Here is an 18,010-nt window from a genome sequence, read left to right as displayed (position 1 = left end):
GGGGCCTCGGGCCCGTCTGGTTTCCCTGCCCCGGTGCTCGTCGCGGCCAGCGTGAGTGGCCGGGGCGATCGGCTCGGCCTCGCTCGTGGCGGCACCGCAGAACGAGGGGCCACGCGACCGGACCGGGCCCCTCGTCCCCGTACCCCAGTTTTACAGATAGAACCCCCACGAGCGGGGGGCGGGCCACGTGGCCCGCCACCCCTCACGGTCTCCCCGGCTCCGCGGTAGGAACTGGAGGAGCAGCTGGAGGAGGAGGAGAGCGCCCGCCAGAAGCTGCAGCTGGAGAAGGTGACCACCGAGGCCAAGCTCAAGAAGCTGGAAGAAGACCAGATCATCATGGAGGACCAGAACTGCAAGCTGGCCAAGGTGAGGCCCCGAGCGTGGAGACGCGGGGCCGCGGAGGGCGCGCGGCCGGGCGCAGGCGGCTCGAGGCCCGCGGCCTCCTCCCCCTGCCTGTGGCGCTGCGGCTTCTGCTGGGTCACGGTCACAGCTCCTCTTCTGGGGTGTCCGCATTCTCTGGGAGCCAGCGTCCTGTTCAAAGGGATGTTTCTCACAGCGGAGTGGGGCCCAAGGGGAAGGTTTGGCCTCTGTTCTCAGGCTCTTGGCGGGCTCCCGAGACTCGTATCTGAGGGGTTTCGCGCCTCAGTCACCAGCGGGCTCTCCGCACCTTGGTGGCTCAGTGTTGTGGGGCGGGTGCCCTCCTCCAGCCGTCTCCAGGGTGGTGGCTGTTTCTCTCAGAGCCAAGTCGGGTCCCTGTCAGAGTCTGCCAGTGAGCGGATCAAAGCCCAGAGGTGTGTCACAGAAGGAAGGAGGGGGGGCAGAATGTTGTCCTCGATCCCCAGAGCGGGGACTGAGGGGTTGAGGGGCAGGACGCCTGCCTGCAGACTCTGACCGAGACCGAGATGCATGCTGAGCGACGGCGCTTGCTGGGTGGGTCACCTTCGTGGGGCACCTTGCTGACGTTAGGACCCTAGCGGTGGCCACACAGCAGAAAGCCAGGACAGCAGCCGGGGCTGTGTGGGAACACAAGTAAGGGGGGGTGGGTCACAGCCCACCTAGTGGATGAGCGTGGGGCACAGAGAGGGCGGTGTCACTGTGTGTGAATCCCCTTGGCGATGCTAGCTGCCACCTGGACGCCGTTCTAACCCAAGCCCAGAGGGGTGACACAGGTCCAGGAAGGCCTTGGGCACCCACGTTTGTAGACCCTAAGGAAGCTTATCCGGCTCTTTCAGGGGCGCTGGTGACCTTTCAAAATTACCCTCTGATCCAGGAACTCCTAGTGAATCAAGTAGTTAAGGCTCGCCCCTTCGTCCAATTCTAAATTGCCGGGCGAGTCATAGTTTGAAGGAGAGCTGAAGCGTTCTGTGCTCAACTAACTTTAAGCTCTGACCCTTCCTCGCCCCCGCAGGAAAAGAAGCTTCTGGAAGACAGAATAGCGGAATTTACCACCAACCTCATGGAAGAGGAGGAGAAATCCAAGAGCCTTGCCAAACTCAAGAACAAACACGAGGCGATGATCACCGACCTGGAAGGTGAGAGGGCGGTGGGCGGGAGCTGACGGACCCGGGGACCAGGCCCCCCGCCTCCAGGGCCAGCCTGGGCCTCGCTCTTGTGCTGGTCTCACGTTCGTGTGTGCAGGCAGGCTCTCAGTCTGCAACTCCCAGCCACTGCTCTGAAAGCCTAGGGACAACTCTGTCTCTACGGGAGCCTGGGCCTCCAGGCACTGGCTGGGCTGGGGAGGGGTGTCCTCAACATGAGGAGCTCTCGAGAGAACGATTCGGCGTCTCTCCGTTGTTGTGTGCCATGAGCTGCACAAGACTGACTTCCTACGAGGTTCTGGGTGCGACCCTCGCTCTGCCACTTTACCAGCTCTGTCATCCTGTCGGCCTCATTTCTCTTCCCGCCAAGGGGGACACGGTGAACGGGCGGCCATGGGGACTGAACTCAACCACACAGAGACACGCTGTGTATGCTCTGCTGGCCAGGTGCCGTGAGAGGCCGTTGCTTGACGTGGGGCAGGGTGACAATCGTGCCTTTGCCTCCCTGGGTCCCTGGAGGAGGACAGAGTAGATAGAACACAGGTCTGTGTCTGTCTGCAGACGTCTCACCCCTGCATCTGGAGAGGCGTGGATGGGAGAGGGCACCATGGGGGTGCTCTGAGCTTGTGCCAGAAACCCCAGCTCCCTTGGTGGAGACACAGGGCAGCCCGGCCTGTCTGGGGCGCTTGTTGATGCCCCCTGGACGTAGGGCCCACACCAGCCAGGTTGACCTGCAGGAGGGCTTTCCCGGTCCCCCCGGCCCCGTCACATTTGTATGGGATGAGGCGAGTCAGACCGGCAAGGGGAAGCGAGGTGCTGACAGAGGTCTCCCCCCACGGACTCCCTGCCTTGGCCCGGAACAGTCTGAAACACTCAGCCATCCAGGTGTAGGAGGGTACAGCCCCAAGGGCAGGTGCACACAGAGAGGGTCTGGTTAGTTTGACACTGCTGAGTGTTAACAAAGATGTGGAGCAGTCCAAACACACACACACACACACACACACACACACACACACACACACGCGCGCGGCTGGTGGGAGCATAAACTGGTAGGCGGCCTTGATCCATCTGGCGTTGCCTGGTGAGGTAGAAGCTTCACGTGCCCACAACCAACCCAACGTTCCCAGCCCTGTGTGCTGGGGTCCCGGGCAGGAGCGCTCCGGGCAGCACCATTCTGGGGGCACACAGGGAACAAACCCCCAATGCCCGTCAGTTGTAGGACAAATAGATGAGCTGTGGTTATGTTCACACAACGGAACATTCTACTGGTCCATGTGGATCCATTGCAGTGACACTTCGCTTGCCAAATCTCAAGGTCACGATATCGAGTGACAAAGGCAAGTCGAGGAATAAAAGTCGCTAACCCTTAGTGAGCACTGACCCTGGGCTAGGAGCTGTCGTAAGTGTAGAGACTGACGTTCACGAGCCTTGCAGTGTAATGAGGCAGGTTGTCTCGTTGTCCTTATTATTCGGATGACACATGACAAAGCTGAGGGATTACCTGAGTGACGTCCTAGTGGAAATTGTAAAGCCAGACATTGGGCCGCGAATCCCGTACACCAACTGTAAACTTCATACAGGACGTTCCCATGTAATTTAGGTTCATGAAAAGTTAAACATATTTTTTAGGGACACAGACGTGGTACAGCCTTAAAAACAAGGGAACTGTGAACACAGTCTTCAGGGAGAGTAGGTCCCCAGTGGGGAGGTCAGCAGGGTCGGGGCGGTGGGGGGGGCTGGACCTGGCAGCTCGCTGTGTCTTCATCCAGGCGTTGGGTACGAGTGTCTGCGTGCGGTGATCCTTGAAGGTTCACGTATGGTACGGAACAAAAACTCAGTACTTTATGTAAAAAATGGAAAACAAAGACGGAAAAATCAGCAGGCGCTCAGGGCTGTGTCGGGTCTCCCCGCGCTTCCTCCCCAGAGCGCCTCCGGAGGGAGGAGAAGCAGCGTCAGGAGCTGGAGAAGACCCGCCGGAAGCTGGAGGGAGACTCCACCGACCTCAACGACCAGATCGCCGAGCTACAGGCCCAGATCGCCGAGCTCAAGATGCAGCTGGCCAAGAAAGAGGAGGAGCTACAAGCCGCGCTGGCCAGGTGAGGGCAGCGACCCCCCCCCGCACCTCCCAACCCTGTCATCTTGGAGTCACTGCACTGCAAGACCTGTCCTGTCCGCTAAAAGTTACGAGTGTGGCCTCTAAAAGTCATCTGCTATGTCACACAACCACCACAGGCCTTCTTCCCTCTCTTGCATTTTAAACTTACTGGCTACAGGCGTGCTTTAAAAAAAAAAAAAAAAAAAAAAAGCTTTGTTTTACAGCAGGTTTAGATTCACAACAAAATTGAGCAGAAGGTGCACAGAAATCCCATAGGCCCCTCCTCCCATGGCCTCCCCCACCGTCACGTCCCGGGCCAGGGTGGCACATTTGTTCCAATTCATGGAACCTGCACTGACATGTGATTATCCCTCACAGATTGTCTACGGCAACCTTCGTGTTTTTACTCAGTTGCTGTCATGACGGGCTGTAACATTTTAGTCCCTTTTCAAGTGTTTTCGTTTTAACACTTAATCTTTATTTATTTTTATGTTTGGAGCATTGAGTTATGTTTGGAAAATGAAGTGATTCTTCTGTGAGGTTTTCTAGGTCTCAAAGTGGTTTTGCTCCTAAACCTGCTGGAAGCTCCCAATGTTGTTTTTGCGGAGAGGAGCGCCTAAGAGCCATGGTTATGACTTCCAGAAGCGGCTTCCGCTGCTCCTCTCCAAAGCCTCTTCTGCAGACCCTGCTCCCCGAGGCAGAAGGGACCTCCTCCTGATGTCCGTGCTCTCTTTGGCAGAGTGGAGGAGGAAGCCACCCAGAAGAACATGGCCCTGAAGAAGATTCGGGAGCTGGAATCACAGATTTCCGAACTCCAGGAAGACCTGGAATCTGAGCGAGCTTCCAGGAATAAAGCTGAGAAGCAGAAGCGGGACCTCGGGGAGGAGCTGGAGGCTCTGAAAACGGAACTGGAGGACACTCTGGACTCCACGGCAGCCCAGCAAGAGCTCAGGTCTGCCACGAGGCCAAGGAGCTGTCACTGGGGGCGGGGGCGGGTGGCAGGGAGAGGGAGGCCGGGAAGGGGGTCGGGCGGCACTAGAAGGCAGAGAGGATAATGCCCCCTCGGCAGCTCCTCCCTAGGGTGTTGAAAAATCTGGTTTGGAGTTCGGGTGAGGCTAGGGCGGGCTTTAAGGCTGAAAGGGCACGGATTTCTCTACAAAGTGGGACCACGAGCCCAGGCTGGAGGATGCACAGCCGAGGAAGGAGGTGCCTGGGCAGCAAGGCTGGGCGGCCGCTGCCCCTTGCCGGCATATCTGCAACCAGGGAAGAAGAGCCCCGGGCGGCATGCCCAGGCCTGGCCTCCATCCTGAGGGTGCTTCTCTCCAGGTCCAAACGCGAACAGGAAGTGAACATTCTGAAGAAGACCCTCGAGGAAGAGGCCAAGACCCACGAGGCGCAGATCCAGGAGATGAGGCAGAAGCACTCACAGGCTGTGGAAGAGCTGGCTGAGCAGCTAGAGCAGACGAAGCGAGTGCGTGGGTGGTGCCAGGCTGCTGGCGGGGGCCAATCCGAGACTGAGGGCGGTGCCGGGCTGCTGGCGAGGGCCAATCCGAGACTGAGGGCGGTGCCGGGCTGCTGGGGGAGCCAGTCCGAGACTGAGGGCGGTGCCGGGCTGCTGGCGGGGGCCAATCCGAGACTGAGGGCGGTGCCGGGCTGCTGGCGGGGGCCAATCCGGCACTGAGGGCGGTGCCGGGCTGCTGGCCAGGGAGGCCATCCTGGAGACCAGCTGCCACTCGCTAGGGCCGAGCCTACGGAGAATAGCCTGTTTGCCTCAGTTTCCCCATGTGTAGCGATAGTCTGTCTCATGCAAATACATGATGGGTGGGGCTGACGGCGCGTAGAACAGGTGAACAATAAGGGATCAGTAAGTTGTTCAAAAATTAGCATCACTGGTATTTTGTTCAGGACCCCATCAGGCCAGAAAGCCTCAAGGGATTGGAGTGGCCTGGTGCTGAGGCCTTAGGGTTTTCTGTGGAGCACCTTCAGCGGTCAGCTGGATCTATGTGGGAAGCCCTGGGCTGCTCACCGCGCTAGTCTTGGGCAGGTGGCTGGGCCAGGCAGTTTCTCTAGACACGTTCTGAGTGCTGTGGCTCCCAGCGCCAAGCCACTCTTGCCGGCGGCCTGAGAATATTCTGAGGCCTGCGTGTTGTTCTCAGAAGCACGCCGTGTCCACCAGCATCCCTTCTGGGGGAGCCTTTCCCTGCCCTTCAGTTTTTCTCACCTGACACGCCTTCAAGTTCATACAGCTCCCCTCAAACTTGTCTGTGACCCTGAAGCCAGCTCAGCGCAAAGTAGAATGGCGTGTGCAGTTGAGTCTGTAAACGCCACTCTTATATCTTTTAGAAGATGTTTACGTTACTACCCGGAAGATCACATTTCAAAGAGGCTTTACCGGAAGCCTGACTCTGAGCAGTTATAATTTCCCTCATCTTATGATAATGTTGCCAAAGTCATGGTAGATGAGCCGTGAAAACACCTTACACTTGAACGTCCCCTCTGCCTGGTGAGGGAGGCTGGCAGGGATCGTTTCAGAGGGGAGGGCACGTGCAAACACCCCGTCCAGCTGAGCGACGAGGATGGACCGGGCCTGGCTTTCTGAGCCCACACCTCTTGCCCGCACACCATCCCCTGAACTTGGCCCGTGTCTTTGCTGCAGAGGCGGCAAGTTCTGTCTCTGGACCTGGTGGTTCCCCCGGTGCCGTTAGGAAGACCAGCCTCACGCCGGGGCACCAACGTCCCCTTGGCACATCTTTGCCTTTGTCCCCACCAGGTGAAAGCCAACCTGGAGAAGGCGAAGCAGACCCTGGAGAACGAGCGAGGGGAGCTGGCCAACGAGGTGAAGGTCCTGCTGCAGGGCAAAGGGGACTCCGAGCATAAGCGGAAGAAAGTGGAGGCCCAGCTGCAGGAGCTGCAGGTGAAGTTCAACGAGGGAGAGCGAGTGCGCACGGAGCTGGCCGACAAGGTCACCAAGCTGCAGGTGAGGCCTCTGCTGGGACCCGGGCCTGGGCAGGGGTGCCTTCGACAGCAGCTCAGGTCCACCTTGGCCTGAGAGCCGAGGTGGGGCCAGAGCAGTCACAGTCCCTGTCCCTTGTCTCTTCCGTCCCCGTGCAGGTTGAGCTGGACAACGTGACCGGTCTCCTCACCCAGTCTGACAGCAAGTCCAGCAAACTCACCAAGGACTTCTCTGCTCTGGAGTCACAGCTGCAGGACACACAGGTAAGGATGGCGGCCGGTCCCTGCCCCGGACCTTTCCTGGGAGGACGCTGAGCCCCTGCGGCATCGGCTGCCCCGGTTCATCTGATGAGCCGCCCTCCCCTGTATCCACGGGGTCTCTGGGTCCTCCTGGCGCCCCCAGCTGTCCCCCGAATCAGAGGGACCGGCTCCTCCATCCTGTCGAGGGTGTGGGGCCCGGGAGGCTCTGACTCGGCGCCTCCTGAGCCCCTGCCCCCCGCTCGTCCTCGGTGTAGGAGCTGCTGCAGGAGGAGAACCGGCAGAAGCTGGGCCTGAGCACCAAGCTGAAGCAGATGGAAGATGAGAAGAACTCCTTCAAGGAGCAGCTGGAAGAGGAGGAGGAGGCCAAGCGGAACCTGGAGAAGCAGATCGCCACCCTCCACGCCCAGGTTCAGTGCCGGCTCCCCCTCCGTGCCCCGGGCCGCACGCATGACCCAGGAAAACTGGCTGGATTCTGCAAGGGGGGGGGGGGGGGGGGAGGGGGAGGGGTGGTTTCCGGCGGGGCACCCGCCTGCACGTTTGGACCCTCAGGCCCGTCCCGAGCCGGGCACCCTCCCCGGCCCGGGCTCCTAGCCAGGGGGACCCAGGCAGAATTCAGGGATCCGTGAACTTGGCTAGAGGCGACGTCACATCTGTCTGGCCACCAATCTGGCTGACGTTTAGCGTTTTCTTCTGTTAGGAATACAGGCAGTGAGCCATGACCGCAGCGGTGCTGGGGTTCCATAGAAACTGCCGGTCACCGCGTCGGAGCTGAGGCAGGGCTTTGGGGGTGTCCTCGTGCTCCCCGCCACTTCAGGAGCTGGTATTAGACGTGCTACTAGGGCAGCACGTGGGTTACTGTATCACGGCTTAAAAAAGCACCCGGTAACCGCATTTTTCCGTATCGGTTTACTTGGTGATCCTATATGTCTTATGCGCCTTAAAGCATCGTTCTAAGAAGGACGCCATAGTCTTTTTCTAGACCATCAGAGCGCCCACAACCAGAACTAGGTCAAGAGCCCCGTTCTACGTCCTGTTTTGGGTCTTCAGTGTGCTGGGCCAGGAGACCCACCCCACCTCCTCGGGGTGGGCCCGGAGCCCGTGTGACAGTCTGGGTGGGAGTAGCTGTCACGTACGGGGCGGCAGCTGTGTCTCCCGGAGCAGGGAGGGGCTGTGGGACGGGTGTCTGTGGCACTCCTGCCTCCCGCAGACTCTGTCCGTGGGGAGAGGCCGATGGAGGAGCCTCCCCTCTGGTCCATCTCTGTAAAATAAGGCTTGGTGTTCGTCACGACTGGGAGGCCTCCCCCTGGCCTGCCCACTCTAGGCAGAGGCCCTCTGCGGAAACCCCGTTTCTCTTGCCCCGGTGGAAGAGGGGCATCCCCGTGCCCTGGCCTCCGTCCGTGAGGTAGCAGGCAAGCCGCCGTCCCGGGCACGGGGCGGCTACCTCCCTAAGTCTGTGCTCCCGTCCAGATGACGGACGTGAAGAAGAAAATGGAGGACGGCGTGGGGTGCCTGGAGATAGCGGAGGAAGCCAAGAGGAAGCTCCAGAAGGACCTAGAGGGGCTGAGCCAGCGCTACGAGGAGAAGGCGGCCGCCTATGACAAGCTGGAGAAGACGAAGACGCGGCTACAGCAGGAGCTGGACGACCTGCTCGTGGACCTGGATCACCAGCGCCAGACCGCCTCCAACCTGGAGAAGAAGCAGAAGAAGTTCGACCAGGTACGTGCCGCACGGCATGGCCTCGCGTGCGAGGGGCTCGGTGGTCCCCCTCGGGGAGGGCGTCTCTTCCCCTTTCCGGTTCCTTACGTCTTTCAAATGGCCTATGATGAGCCCCTTTTACAATGAGTGGGGATGTTTTTTTCTTTTTAAGTAAACTCTGCCCCCGATGTGGGGCTCGAACTCACGATCCCAAGATCAAGCGTCACGTGTCTTACCGACTGAGCCAGCCGGGTGCCCCTGTTGTTTAGGGTTTTTATTCATGTGTCGTACCTCTGTCTCCTTCCAAATACTCTGAGGCAGCTTACAGAGACACAGACGGTGGGATAGGATAGAAAAAACAGTAAGTCCGGCGTCGGCCCAACCGGCCGGGTACGACCCTGCACTTGTTGCCGTGGGCAAAAGTGCGTTAGACCTTACCACGTTCCCTCACGTGCCGGTGTCTCCGGCTGCTTTCGTGGTTTCACAGAGTCCTGCGGCGTCTCACGCATTCACCGTCTGGCCCTTTAAGGAGCGGGTCGGGGACAAAGAGGTGTTGGGGCAGAGGGAACAGGAAGGTGGGGAAATAAGGTCTGGCCGCGGGTGGGCCCACGTGGAGGGTGGACACCGGAAACTTGAACTTGCCCGGGCATCCTTCATGAGGGGCACAGGTGGGATCTGGGCCTCTCAGCGGCCAGACCGACATCCTTTTTAGGGGAAGCACTGACCGGTTGTTAAGGAGAGCAGAGCCTTTTCTGGTTCTGAGAGGGGAAGGTGTCCCGTGGGTTCCCACGGAAGGGGCACCGTGGGACCTGCAGGACCACGATTAGTAAATGGTCAGCGCTGCAAGCAGACTTCAGAGCGCACCGGCAGAGGTGATCTCTGTCCTCCTCTGGTTCCGAGGACACCCCGCACGGCGCGCGCCACGCTCAGAAGCGGTGGCCTGTGCCTGCTCTTCGCCGTCCCCTCCCCTCGGACCAGCGCCTGGGGCCCTCATCCCCCGAGGAGTTCGGGTCTGCGTGCTTTGCCCGCCTGAGGTCCACACGCTCACGGTGACCACCTCTCCCCCAGCTGCTGGCCGAGGAGAAGACCATCTCTGCCAAGTACGCGGAGGAGCGCGACCGGGCGGAGGCGGAGGCCCGGGAGAAGGAGACCAAGGCGCTGTCGCTGGCCCGGGCCCTGGAGGAGGCCATGGAGCAGAAGGCAGAGCTGGAGCGGCTCAACAAGCAGTTCCGCACAGAGATGGAGGACCTCATGAGTTCCAAGGACGACGTCGGCAAGAGCGTGAGCACCGACCTGGTGGCCGGCCTGGGGGGGGGGGGGGGGGGGAGGGGGAGGGGCTGAGCGGACACCGCGGCCAGAGGCCTCATCCCTCCGCTTCTGATGTGGTCCCCTTGGGGCGGGGGGCAGGTCCACGAGCTGGAGAAGTCCAAGCGGGCCCTGGAGCAGCAGGTGGAGGAGATGAAGACCCAGCTGGAGGAGCTGGAGGACGAGCTGCAGGCCACCGAGGACGCCAAGCTGCGGCTCGAGGTCAACCTGCAGGCCATGAAGGCCCAGTTCGAGCGGGACCTGCAGGGCCGCGACGAGCAGAGCGAGGAGAAGAAGAAGCAGCTGGTCAGACAGGTGCGGGCGACCCTCCCACTGCCCTTGCCCCCGGGCAGAGGTGGCCAGGGGCGCCCCCCTCGCCCCCCAGTTTCCGGTCGGCTTCCTTTCTCCTTCCTCTCCCCGGGCTGTCTTGGGCTCCTTGTCCACCCCTCCCACGTCCTTGCGCCCCAGCCCTCTGTCACCGGGGTCAGGGACCCTCTCGGTCAGTAATCGTCCTTGGCCCCAAGTAGCCCCCCCGGGCACGGAGTGGAGCAGGGCTTGGGGGCTGGTGCAGCCGCCCGAACCGCCCTCCCGTCCCCTAGGTGCGGGAGGTGGAGGCAGAGCTGGAGGACGAGAAGAAGCAGCGCTCGATGGCGGTGGCCGCTCGGAAGAAGCTGGAGATGGACCTGAAAGACCTGGAGGCCCACGTCGACTCAGCCAACAAGAACCGGGACGAGGCCATCAAGCAGCTGCGGAAGCTGCAGGTGAGGTCAGGCCGGGCCACGCTGGGCGCGGCTGCCCCCGCGGCTCTGGCCTCGCAGGGGTCTGGGACACTAGTGGGGCGCTGCTGAGTGCCGAGGGGCACCGCCTTCCCCTCTCTGAGGAAGGACCCGCGTGCCCTTAGCCCCATCTCACGGGTGGGGACTCAGACCCAGGGGTCAAGTGGAAGCAAAACAGAAGCAAACTTGCATTAAGATCGTAGGCTTTGCGCCCATTAAACAAAGAAACCCACGTAAACCTGGAAACTCAATGACGTTAGGAAAGTAGTCACCTGGTGGCAGATTTCCAGAGTAAACCAGATCTGGCCCACGTAACCACCCAATCCAGCCTTGGGGGACGGCGATGGGAGGTTCCGACCTGAGCACGGAACCCTACATGCAGCACAGAGCACAGAACACATACTTGGAGAGTTCTCACCAGTGATTAAAGTTCACAAGTTTTACTCGCTTACATGTTTTTAATTTTAATTTTATTCAAAAAAATTTTTAATGTTTATTTTTGAGAGAGAGAGAGAGGGAGACACAGAATCTGAAGCATGCTCCCAGGCTCTGAGCGATGTGGGGCTCAAACTCACGAACTGGGAGATCATGACCTGAGCCAAAGTCAGACGCTTAACTGACTGAGCCAGCTGGGCGCCCCTTAATTTTATTCTTACGATAAATTCAGTGTGGTTAACGTACAGAGTTATGTTAGTTTCAGGTATATGATATAGTGATTGAGCACTTCTGTATGTAACTCAGTGTTGACCAAGATAAGTGTTAAAGAGGGGCGCCTGGGTGGCTCGGTTGGGCGTCCGACTTCAGCTCAGGTCACGATCTCGCGGTTTGTGGGTTCGAGCCCCGCATCGGTCTCTGTGCTGACAGCTGGGAGCCTGGAGCCTGCTTCGGATTCTGTGTCTCCTTCTCTCTCTGCCCCTCCCCCGCTCAAGCTTTGTCTCTCTCTCAAAAATAAACAAACGTTAAAAAAAAAATTTTAAAAAATAAGTGTTAAAGATAATAAATCCTAAAAAACATCCTTGAGAAGCCACATCACACCCAGAAAACCAGCAACAGGAAGACCAAATTCGGTGTCGGTGGACGAGGTCGTAGGGCCCAGATGCTCTCGTTGCTGGTGGTGGTTCCACCTGGTACCATCTGGCTTGGAGAATCCCAATTTGGGATTTACCTGCAGAAAGGGAAAAAGGAGGGGCGCCTGGGTGGCGCAGTCGGTTAAGCGTCCGACTTCAGCCAGGTCACGATCTCGCGGTCCGTGAGTTCGAGCCCCGCGTCAGGCTCTGGGCTGATGGCTCAGAGCCTGGAGCCTGTTTCTGATTCTGTGTCTCCCTCTCTCTCTGTCCCTCCCCCGTTCATGCTCTGTCTCTCTCTGTCCCAAAAATAAATAAACGTTGAAAAAAAATTTTATAAAAAAAAAAAAAAGAAAGGGAAAAAGGAAAGAGAAAAAAGACAAAACAAAACCCTATTTGACCAAGATCTTTAGAGTTTAAATCACAGGAGAAGAACAGAGGAAATGGGTTTCTACCTCTGGTCGGGGCTGACCTGGCAGGTGGGCGTTGACCTAGAGCGGTGGGTGGCACGGGGGGGACAGCTCCAGAGCGCCAGACTCGAGTCAACAGGAAGTCGTGGAAGGCAAAACCCAGACAGCAGCTCGAACTAATGTGTAACCAGTGACTAACACTGCCAAAACCATGCCCTGTAACCTTAGTGGTCACAAAAGTGTAAAAAGGACACAGGGTAAAGAGACATTTGTCCTTATCGCTGTTGAGTTGGTTAAATGTGGCGTCAGGCCGAGAACCAGCCTCCGGTGCCTGTGGGTAGGGTGTCCGTGCGCAGGGTGGGGGGGCTGGCAGCTGTGGCAGTGGGTGTCAAGCCTCCCTTGCCCACCACAGGCCCAGATGAAGGACTACGTACGGGAGCTGGAAGACACGCGCACCTCCCGCGAGGAGATCCTGGCACAGGCCAAGGAGAACGAGAAGAAGCTAAAGAGTATGGAGGCCGAGATGATCCAGCTGCAGGAGGTGGGCAGGCCGCGAGGATGGCAGTCGGGGGGCACTCGGGGGTCGCTGCCCTCTGGCCAGCAGGGGGCAGCGGAGGGCCTCCGCCCAGCCTGGGCACCACCACCCCCCCCCCCCCCGCCCCGCCCCAGGCGCTGCTGGCCAGGAACTAGCCCAACTCCGGCAATGGGGGGGGGGGGGGGGGGGTTGCTTTATGAAGGAAATCCCCGAGGGGTTTCGTTAAGCAGCAAGGCTCCCTCGTGTGAGTAAAACGTGTGTGTGAATTAAATTGTCACCATTTGGGGTCAGCTCCCTTGCATGAGATGAGGCTTGGTGGTAATCGTCGCCTCCTGCTGGGAGTTGGCACCTGGAAGGAGGGTCCTTCTCCAGCGCTGGTGCGCGGCATGCCCCCCACCTGCCAGCCTTGTGGGTCACATGCGAGGGGCATATTGTGAAAACCTTCCAGCGGCCCTAGGCAGTCTCCTGTACCGTGAGCCGACTGGCTGCCCAGTGCCCCTGGGCTGATCCCTCCCTCTGAGGTCACGTGTGGGTCTCTGTTGAGGCTTTCAGAGCCCCCATGCTCTCACCCTAATTACATCCCTGCCTTATCCCCCCGACTTCCAGTCTCCCCAGAACACAGAGGAACCAGCATATCCGTTAGGGCAGGACGGTTTTTTATTTCCATCCCCAGCATATGGCTTGGTTCCTAACACTTACACGTAGGGGCTTTGCAAACACGTGGTGCCTAAGCTATGGTCTGAGAGGAAGGAATCAGCCCTGTGAGTTAGAGGGGCTCATGAGGAAGGGCTTCGTGGAGGAGGCAGGCCTGGGTGGGGAGTCGAGAGGAAGGGCCAGGATTCCCGGAACGTGGCACTTGCAGAGTACCAGGAAAGGGGGGGGGGGGCTCTCGGGGCTCTGGGCCGCCCCAGGGGGTCACCGTCTGGGTCCCCGTGGCAGGAACTGGCAGCTGCCGAGCGTGCGAAGCGCCAGGCCCAGCAGGAGCGGGACGAGCTGGCCGACGAGATTGCCAACAGCAGCGGCAAAGGGTGAGCCGTGGCATGGCGTGTTCGGCTGGGGGCTGGGGGTGTCCCGCCTCTGGGACAGGCCCCTTCTCACTCCTCCCTGCCCTCGCCCAGAGCCCTGGCCTTGGAGGAGAAGCGGCGCCTGGAGGCCCGCATCGCCCAGCTGGAGGAGGAGCTGGAGGAGGAGCAGGGCAACACGGAGCTGGTGAACGACCGGCTGAAGAAGGCGAACCTGCAGGTGGGCGGGGGCCGGGGCTGCGCGGGCATTCCTTCCAGACAAGGCTCTGCTCCTCCCAGACGGCGGCTGGCGGAAGCCGAGCGCTCGCGGTGCTTAGGGGAGCACGTCCTGGACCCTGGCTCTGGAGGAGCTCCCTTTCCTGGGAAGACCCAGAGCTTGCCGGCCCCAGGGCCTGGTGTTATCAGGGAGCCCTGGGGACCCAGCGGCCTCACGTGTGCCCCAGCCAGGGTCCCCAGCCTTCCTCGGGTCACCGGCCCTCCTTCCCGCAGATCGACCAGATCAACACCGACCTGAACCTCGAGCGCAGCCACGCCCAGAAAAACGAGAATGCGCGGCAGCAGCTGGAGCGCCAGAACAAGGAGCTCAAGGTCAAGTTGCAGGAGATGGAGGGCACTGTCAAGTCCAAATACAAGGCTTCCATCGCCGCCCTCGAGGCCAAGATCGCACAGCTGGAGGAGCAGCTGGACAACGAGACCAAGTAGGTGCCCCTGCTCGGCTCCTGCAGCGACCCGCGGGGGCCTCACGGGGCCGGGGTCGGAGCCCGAGGGCCACCTCTACGGCGGGGGTTTTGACAGCTGTCTGGGGGCTGACTCAGATGCAGGTGGGGGTTCCTGTGGGCTCAGCGAGACTGAGGCTTCTTTGGAGGTACTGGGGGGGGGGTCACACTGGGCCCCACATCTCAATTCCCCTTTACTGGCTCCACATCTGCTCTTTGGACTATGTCACCTCCCTCCCTGAGCCTGTTTCCTCATCTGTGAAACGGGGCTGGTCACGGCGCCTCCCTTAGGGGACCTGGGGTGTTCGGTGGAGGTGGCCTGCCTCGGCCTCAGGGCCTCCCTGGGGAGGAAATGCCCACGAGGCCCCAGAACAGGTTGTCCAGCTGGTGGCGTGTGGCTGGACCCTCGAAGGGAGGGTCCCTGAGCCACCGTGTCTGTGCCTCGCAGGGAGCGCCAGGCGGCCTGCAAGCAGGTGCGTCGGGCCGAGAAGAAGCTCAAGGACGTGTTGCTGCAGGTGGATGACGAGCGGAGGAACGCCGAGCAGTTCAAGGACCAGGTGTGTTTGCGCGCGGGGCCGCCCGGGTCGTGGCTGGCGAGGGGTCCCCCGGCCTCCCGCATCAGAGCCCCTAACCGGGGCCGCCGGCCACACATCTCTGCAGGCTGACAAGGCATCCACCCGCCTGAAGCAGCTCAAGCGGCAGCTGGAGGAGGCGGAGGAGGAGGCCCAGCGGGCCAACGCCTCCCGCCGGAAACTGCAGCGCGAGCTGGAAGACGCCACCGAGACGGCCGACGCCATGAACCGCGAGGTCAGCTCCCTCAAGAACAAGCTCAGGTGAGCCCGGCCCCCTCGACACCCTTCCTTCTCCTCCCGAAAGTCAGTGCGCTCCGAAGAGCACGTTTCACCAAATTCGGCTCCTAGAAACTGGTTCCATTCATCAACTAGATGTCCGTGGGCAAGGCGCCCCGTGCTCCGCGCTGGCCCTGGGCCGGCTCTGCCCCCTGGGCCGTTGCCCGGCCTTTTGAGTAAACCGTGAAGTCTGGGTAATTCGTTCCCATCTCATCTGAAAAATCTGTTCACGTGGCCGCTCTCAACGCGACGAGGATGTTTCCGTGCTGCGTTTTTTGCATTAGAAGTTGCTGGAAGTGACCGGGCACGTCCCCGGCACGTGCTAGGTGCCTTGTAAACATTTGCTGAGTGAGTCCCGGTGCCCAGTCACAAGGTCCGTGCCCACAAGGATGGCTGCCTTGCGTTTCTCGAGGAGCGTTTCCGTTCAAGAAGTATCAGATGGGTCTTTCCCCCAGGTCTCACTTCTTATCTCCTTTTTTTTTTTTTTAATTTTTAAATTTAAAATTTTTTTAAGAAAAACCTTTTAATGTTTATTTATCTTTGAGAGAGAGAAGGAGAGCACAAACAAGAAAAGGGCAGAGAGGGAAAGAGACACAGAATCGGAAGCAGGCTCCAGGCTCCCAGCTGTCTGCATGGAGCCCAACGCAGGGCTCGAACCCACGAACTGTGAGACCATAACCTCAGCCGAAGTCAGACGCTCAATCAACTGAGCCATCCAGGAGCCCCTCGTTGCTTTTATGCCTAAAGAAGATAAGACGTGGTTGAGCGTCTGACTTCGCCTGGAGCCTGCTTCTCTCTCTCAAGAAGAAATCAATGTTAAAAAATGTGAAACATCGACGAGAGCAGATGTTCTAGCCAGGACTTAATATTTTCTTGCACGTGGGGGGAAGAGGGTGTTGGTATCTGTGTACCGTGTGGAGTTACTCTGTATCTCTTGGTTACACCCGTGTGCTCGAAGTTTGAGCGAAGGGTGGCATTTTGCAGAAGGTGCCTCTGCTTCTGGGCGTTCTCCCTCTCGATCGGTCCCAACTTGCTGACGTTCGTCTTCACCAGTGTCTCGGGTTAAAGCGGGAGGCTGTGTTCCCGGGGCTCCGTGTTACTTCTCCCCGTGCGATGTTGGGGCCTGGGGTCCCTCTAAAGCGCTTTGAAATGTGTGAGCTGAACTCAGTCACCCTGGCCGGCCCTGCTGACCCCGTGCCTCTGCCCCCAGGCGAGGAGACCTGCCGTTTGTCGTGCCCCGCCGGATGGCCCGGAAAGGTGCTGGTGACTGCTCGGACGAGGAGGTGGACGGCAAAGCCGACGGGGCCGAGGCCAAAGCTGCCGAGTAACCTCTCCTCCTGCTGCCCGAGACGGACGGACCGACCGACAGACGACTCCGCCTCCCCTTCCTAGCCCCCGCAGCACCCCCTCCGCCTTCTTGGGACTGCTGTGATCGTGACCTCCCCACCCCATCCCACCAGGCCAGGGGACCTCAGGCCTGCACCCCACCCCCTGCCCACCCCCAGGCCTTTTTGAGGGCGTTTGGCTTCCTCTGCTGCAGCCGCCTCCTGCTCCCCTCCCGCCCCCCAGAATCTGATACCAAAGAGTCAGAGTCTTGGGCCCCTGGCCTGGGAACAGAGCAACCAGCAGGATCTTTGGCCCTCTCTTGCCAAAAAGCACAAGATGGTGAGGCAAGGCGGGCAGGCCACCGGGGACGGGCAAGAGAGTTTTCTACGAATCTATTTTTCTCCAGACTAAGAAGTTTTGATAGCTCGACACCCCAGCAGAGTTGTCACCTTCCCCCTCCTCCGCCACCAGCTCCCCCTCCTTCTTTGCTGTTGGCAATCACACACGGTGACCTCACACCCTCCGGCCCGTCGGCCCCCCACTCCCGTGGGCCCTGGGCGATCGGGCAGGAGCAGGCCCAGGGATGCCACCTCTGTGCAGGGCACAGAATGCGGGGGGTGGGGGGGTGGGGAAGGAGGGTCGTTCCTCCCCACCCCCTCTGGGCAGCGCCACTGTCCTCTTCCTGATTCTACAGCGTCTCAAGTGCAATGACGGCCCCCCTCCCTCCTTTGCCGAGGGCAGCCTGCCCCCTGCCACAGCGAGGCTGTGGGGCCAAGCAGACCGGGCCCAGGGGCCAAGCTGGAAAGGCCCGCAGTGGCTTCTCCCAACATTCTTGGGGACCAAATATATTTAATGGTTAAGGGACTTGTCCCAAGTCTGACAGCCAGAGCATTCATTGCAAAGGGCCAGTGGCCCTCCCGTGATCTCGTACCTACTCTAGGACTGGGGCCCGAGGGTAGATTATCTGCAGCATTGACTGAGTACGGTTTGAATCTCTGCCATCCGCACAGATGTTTTTGAAAGGAAAAAAAAAAAGTTTTCTTTTTTTTCCCCTTCTTATAATAAATGATACAATTCCAAGTCTTTATCACTGCCTCTCCTTTGGAACCACGTTTAGAAGAGAATAGTTTGTCCTGCGCTGGTCTACACTGGCTGCTGAATTAATTCACCTGTGTTCCTGTTTTGTATATGCTGCATTTAGACTTACTTATGGCAAAGAAGGCATTTTTTTTTTTAAAGGAAACAAACTCAACAAATCATGAAGATACACGAAAGCTACATATGCCTAAAAAGCTCTGAATTCAGGTCCCAGTTGCTGTCACAAAGGAGTGAACGGAGCTCCCAGCCCCACCCCTTTTTTATATAATAAAAGTGCCTTAGCATGCGTTACGGCTGTCACCACTACAGTTAGCTGGTTTACAGATGTTTTCCACTGAGCGTCACAATAAAGAGTACCACGTGCTACGA

At 59.4% G+C, this 18,010-nt stretch overlaps 1 protein-coding gene across 1 annotated transcript in view; it reads left to right on the top strand.

Moving 5' to 3' along the window:
• Window positions 1-18,010, top strand: part of MYH9 (myosin heavy chain 9) — a 92,985-nt gene extending 74,975 nt beyond the window's left edge. The window contains exons 23-41 of the mRNA XM_043563663.1: window positions 229-366; window positions 1,409-1,532; window positions 3,463-3,634; window positions 4,373-4,585; window positions 4,960-5,104; window positions 6,404-6,610; window positions 6,745-6,849; window positions 7,101-7,253; window positions 8,314-8,562; window positions 9,610-9,822; window positions 9,949-10,161; window positions 10,446-10,607; window positions 12,509-12,637; window positions 13,571-13,659; window positions 13,750-13,873; window positions 14,143-14,351; window positions 14,818-14,926; window positions 15,030-15,202; window positions 16,428-18,010. Coding sequence (XP_043419598.1) covers window positions 229-366; window positions 1,409-1,532; window positions 3,463-3,634; window positions 4,373-4,585; window positions 4,960-5,104; window positions 6,404-6,610; window positions 6,745-6,849; window positions 7,101-7,253; window positions 8,314-8,562; window positions 9,610-9,822; window positions 9,949-10,161; window positions 10,446-10,607; window positions 12,509-12,637; window positions 13,571-13,659; window positions 13,750-13,873; window positions 14,143-14,351; window positions 14,818-14,926; window positions 15,030-15,202; window positions 16,428-16,545 — 3,045 coding nt within the window. The 3' untranslated portion in view covers window positions 16,546-18,010. The remainder of the gene's footprint in view (window positions 1-228; window positions 367-1,408; window positions 1,533-3,462; window positions 3,635-4,372; window positions 4,586-4,959; window positions 5,105-6,403; window positions 6,611-6,744; window positions 6,850-7,100; window positions 7,254-8,313; window positions 8,563-9,609; window positions 9,823-9,948; window positions 10,162-10,445; window positions 10,608-12,508; window positions 12,638-13,570; window positions 13,660-13,749; window positions 13,874-14,142; window positions 14,352-14,817; window positions 14,927-15,029; window positions 15,203-16,427) is intronic.

Source organism: Prionailurus bengalensis, chromosome B4 (assembly GCF_016509475.1).
Source record: "Prionailurus bengalensis isolate Pbe53 chromosome B4, Fcat_Pben_1.1_paternal_pri, whole genome shotgun sequence".
In the NCBI taxonomy this organism is placed as follows: Eukaryota; Metazoa; Chordata; class Mammalia; order Carnivora; family Felidae; genus Prionailurus; species Prionailurus bengalensis.
Note: the sequence above shows the minus strand (reverse complement) of the source record. Positions and strands in the feature narration are given on the sequence as shown.